Source organism: Bos indicus, chromosome 19, assembly GCF_029378745.1.
Source record: "Bos indicus isolate NIAB-ARS_2022 breed Sahiwal x Tharparkar chromosome 19, NIAB-ARS_B.indTharparkar_mat_pri_1.0, whole genome shotgun sequence".
In the NCBI taxonomy this organism is placed as follows: Eukaryota; Metazoa; Chordata; class Mammalia; order Artiodactyla; family Bovidae; genus Bos; species Bos indicus.
This window is the reverse complement of record NC_091778.1, coordinates 17,132,098-17,136,688: the sequence shown is the minus strand read 5'-3', so window position 1 is coordinate 17,136,688 and position 4,591 is coordinate 17,132,098. Positions and strand designations below refer to the sequence as shown.

General features: G+C 42.8%; 1 protein-coding gene across 1 annotated transcript; it reads left to right on the top strand.

The window, feature by feature from the left end:
- Window positions 1–1,570: 1,570 nt before the first annotated feature.
- On the top strand, window positions 1,571–4,361 carry LOC109574578 (eotaxin). The gene is made up of 3 exons (XM_019982634.2): window positions 1,571–1,735; window positions 2,942–3,053; window positions 3,441–4,361. Exons 1-3 carry the CDS (start codon window positions 1,660–1,662, stop codon window positions 3,544–3,546), a joined length of 294 nt encoding a protein of 97 aa, XP_019838193.1. The 5' UTR covers window positions 1,571–1,659; the 3' UTR covers window positions 3,547–4,361.
- The last annotated feature ends 230 nt before the right edge of the window (window positions 4,362–4,591 follow it).

Sequence of the window (4,591 nt, the reverse complement as noted above, 5' to 3'; positions counted from 1 at the left end):
GGGGTGGTGGTTGTCAAAGTGTACAAACATTCAGTTATAAGATGAAGGAGTTCTGGGGGTCTAAGGCACAGCAAGGTGACTCAAGTTAATAACACTATGTTATATAGTTGAATATAATGTGGTTTTGAAGAAGACTCTTGAGAGTCCCTTGGACAGCAAAGAGATCAAACCAGTCAATCCCTAAAGGAAATCAACCTTGAATATGCATTGGAAGGACTGACGCTGAAGCTGAAGCTCCAATACTTTGGCCACCAGATGCGAACAGCTGATTCACAGGAAAAGACCTTGATCCTGGGAAAGACTGAAGGCAAAAGGAGAAGAGGGCAGCAGAGGATGAGATGGTTGGATGGCATTACCGATTTAATGGATGTGAACTTGGGCAAACTCTGGAAGATGAGGGACAGAGAGGCCTGGAATGCTGCAGTCCATGGGGTTACAAAGACTTTGACACAATCTAGAGACTGAGCAATAACATCAACAATATACTTGAAATCTGCTAAGAGAGTAGATCATAAGTGTTCTCACCACACACCACCCACCCAAGAAAAGTAACTATGTGTGATGATGGAGGTGATGGATCCATGAGTTAACTTGGTTGCAATAATCATTTCTTAGTGCATATAAATGCCAAACCATCACATTGTACACCTTCAATACATAACAGTCTTTATTTGTCAAATATTCCTCAATAAAGCTGAGTAAAGACTGCACAGGAATAGGAACTCTTCAGTTCTGATGTTCTATGACACTAAATTATCAAGGAACTAAGATTCTCTGACTGCTAGATTGAATTATGGGGGTGAGATTCTCGTGTGCTACAGTTTATGGGTTCCCAGAGACCTGGAAATGTTCAGAGTAGCTGAGATCTCCTGCATTTGGATGGAAGCCTAGCAGAAGTCTTAGTGCCCCTTTCTAACCTTCGAAATCCTAAAGACCACCACATGAACATAGGAACCAGAGAAGGTACTTGAATCTCCTTGTCTCTTCATGCCCTCGGTCTCTTGGATTCTTTTTCCACTGCATAAGGTTCATTTCAGAGAAAGCTGCTGCTGCTGCTAAGTTGCTTCAGTCGTGTCCGACTCTGTGCAACCCCAGAGATGGCAGCCCACCAGGCTCCGCCGTCCCTGGGATTCTCCAGGCAAGAACAATGGAGTAGGTTACCATTTCCTTCTGCAATGCATGAAAGTGAAAAGTGAAAGTGAAGTCGCTCAGTCATGTCCGACTCCTAGTGACCCCATGGACTGCAGCCCACCAGGCTCCTCTGTCCATGGGATTTTCCAGGCAAGAGTACTGGAGTGGGGTGCCATTGCCTTCTCCATCAGAGAAAGCAGAGCTTTGTAAAAATGACCCTCTAGATTACCATCTGTTCTCAGTCATTCCACAAACATGGGTTAATAGGAAAAAAAACGTGACAAGTCCCCACCCCCTAGTTTACCTCTTCTGTCTTGTTAACTTGCTGGAATATGTTGACAGCAATTTAGGACCTGCCTTTGTTATGATTCATTCATGACCCTGGCCAGGCAAAAGCTTCCCTGGATGCTCCCACAGACACTGCACTGTCTTTAAAAGGCACACAGAGCAGCCAGAGCTGCAGAGAGGCTGAGACAAACTCAGGAATCAGCAGCTCTCAGGCTGAAGCTGGCGACCTCGCCCCTCAACATGAAGGTCTCTGCAGTGCTCCTGTGTCTGCTGCTCACAGCCACCCTCTGCAGCATCCAGGTGTTGGCTCAGCCAGGTAAGCTCCTCTCTCTGCGGGAAAACTGATCACTGCCTTCACTGTCAGATCAGCAAGAATCTTCAGAGACTTGCTGCGAACTCCCTCATTTTAAAGATGGGAAAACGGGTTTCATGAGTAGACAAGAAGAGCCTCAACCTCACAATCAGAGCAAGAGACAGAACTAGAAACCCAGGCCACTAAACTGGTCCCCCTGTTCTTTCCTGACATGAACATTGAGAGCAATGTTGTGTCCATCCATGATCTGGGTGCCCTCGCTTGTTTGAGGATGGGGCCACATGAGAGAACGACTTCTCTTACTAGGGGCATAGAGAGGGTTTTTGTCCGTGATGGAGAGAAAAAAAAAATCTTTTGATTGTACACCCCAGATTGTTACTGGACTCCAAGACAACCTTTAAGATCAATGGTTACAGGAAGGGCATGAGGTCTCAGGGGAATCTCTCAAGATGATGTGTTTTGATTCTGTTTGGGAAAAATATCTATATGTTTGTACATAACTCATGTTTTCACCCTCTGATGACTTAGATTTACTGTATCTATCAGTCTGAATAAGGCAATGCACACTGGGGTAACAAGCAAACCTAAATTATCAGTGGCTTAACACAACAAAGGTTAATTTTCTTACCTATACTGAACATTGATAATGTATTGGCTAGAGCTTTGACTTCATATACTCAGGATTCTGGATGGATGGAGCAACTGATGGGAATATTACTGCTTAGTGTAATGAAAGAAAAGAAAGATCTCAAAGGTCTTGCACTGGCAATTACAAAAACTAGCTTAGAAATGGCATTTGTCACTTCATCTCCTCACTTTTGGGTCAAAATTAGTTAATGGTTCTAATCAACCAAGAGTGGCAGAGAAATGCGAGTCTATCATGTGTCCAGAAAGCAGAGAATGGAGAATATCTGGTGGATGGTATTATGACTTTGACACAGCTACATAACTCTTTGTAAAGAGAAAGTTGGAGTGTATGGCATTGACCAAGCTTTTTCCAAATCCTTGCCTATAGCAATGGGTCTCTATTGCATAGCTGGGGACACCTATCAACGGCAGAGGTACAGGATCTCAGAGCAGACAGACTCTGCCTCCATCTCTTACATTTCTTTGCCTTCTCTTAAATTTCCTTCCTTACAAAGTCATGCTTAAAAATTGTCTACATATCATTAGTGCTCATGCTTTCTGTTCACTTCTCCCCCAATTCAGCTTCTATTCCAACCATCTGCTGCTTTAATATGTCTAAAAAGAAGATCTCCATTCAGCGACTGCAGAGCTACAGAAAAATCACGAGCAGCAAATGTCCTCAGAAAGCTGTGATGTAAGTAGACAAAGCTTACCCTCTCCCAGTCCCAAACTTCATTTCTGGGGGAGAGAGTTCTTGAAGCAACACTAGAGCTACCTGGAACTCTGCACTGAGTTTCATCTCTGCAGTCCAATCCATGAGTTTTCACAACAGGAAATTTTCACTCTAGCTCTCTATGTGGATGTTTGTTCAGATCATCCCAGTTCCTTTGAGTCAAGAGCAAGGATGGCTCCACTGATTCATCACAAGCAGCCACTCACCATCAGCATCCCACCCTTCCTCTCTCCCCTCCCCTGCTCCCTCTGCAGGCCCTTTATCCCATGGCAGATGGTTCTGGAAGGTTTAGGATTAAACAAGCACACTTTTCAAAGAGGATCCTTAATATTTTCTTCTCTCCCACAGATTCAACACCAAACAGAACAAGAAAATCTGTGTCGATCCCCAGGAGAAGTGGGTCCAGAATGCCATGGAGTACCTGAACCAAAAATCCCAAACTTTAAAGTCATAAATATTCACCTTAAAAAAAAAAAATTCACCTTTTAAAGAGCCTCAAAAGGCTTGGTTCACTTTTCGATTCTTCCTAAGATGTATTCTGAGATAATCACAACTTCATTCTAAAAGTAATGGCTTTTATTTAATAATGAAACATGTATGTTTTATTTAAACATACTCCCTTTAAGTTATTAAAGCTTTTAAAAGTTCTCCACCATTAATTTTTTGCTATTTTTAAAATGGAAAGCTTTGGTTGGCTCCCTTTCCTTCAGTGAACCCCAATTTAATCCCCTGCAAAGGATGAGGAATGTTGTCTCTTTCCCCCTTACCTCCCTGGAATCTTGTAAGGGTCCTGGCAAGGATCATCAAAAGGACAGTGTTTTGTATTTTTAAGAAGATGTAGCTTAAGGAAAGAGTGGGATGAATTGAGAGAATAGCATGGAAACATGTACATTACCATATGCAAAATAGATAGCAAGTGAGAATTTGCTGTGTAGAACAGGGAACTCAACTCAGGGTTCTGTGACAACCTAGAGGGGTATGATGGGGTGGGAGACGGGAGGGGAGTTCAGGACGGAGGGGGCATGTGTATACCTGTGGCTGATTCATGTTGATGTGTGACAGAGGCCAATACATTATTGTAGAACAATCATTCTCCAATCATTGCATTTTGTTCTATACTTCTCAATATTCTACAATGATAATCTCTGATAATTAAAAAAAAAAAAGAAGACATCACTCTCGTAAAGCAAAGGTTTATGAGACTCATAAATGTTAAATGGAAATGCATGTTATTTTAGGAATTTATAAAAATACATTTTTATTACATTCTGTGGTTGTACTTTTTGTGGGGAACCCACATTGATCTGGGAGGGAGAAAGATAGGAGAAGGGATGAGAGGTATGGTTATGGAGGGGGGACTGTGTTCCTGAGACATGGTCTTTTGGTGCTGCTGATTTTGAATGAGATTCAGGGCAGGAGGCGGGGTTGGGTGTGAAATGGAGACAACCAGACAAAACCTTTCCATCCCTCTACTTCCCAGTCTCCCAGAGAGGTTTCCC

Excerpts from the sequence above, each read along its gene's own strand:
- LOC109574578 (XM_019982634.2), top strand. The coding sequence starts at position 1,660 with ATGAAGGTCTCTGCAGTGCTCCTGTGTCTGCTGCTCACAGCCACCCTC. Across the intron at positions 1,736-2,941 it reads CCAGGTGTTGGCTCAGCCAG|CTTCTATTCCAACCATCTGC; the intron begins GTAAGCTCCTCT and ends CCCCCAATTCAG. Across the intron at positions 3,054-3,440 it reads TGTCCTCAGAAAGCTGTGAT|ATTCAACACCAAACAGAACA; the intron begins GTAAGTAGACAA and ends TCTCTCCCACAG.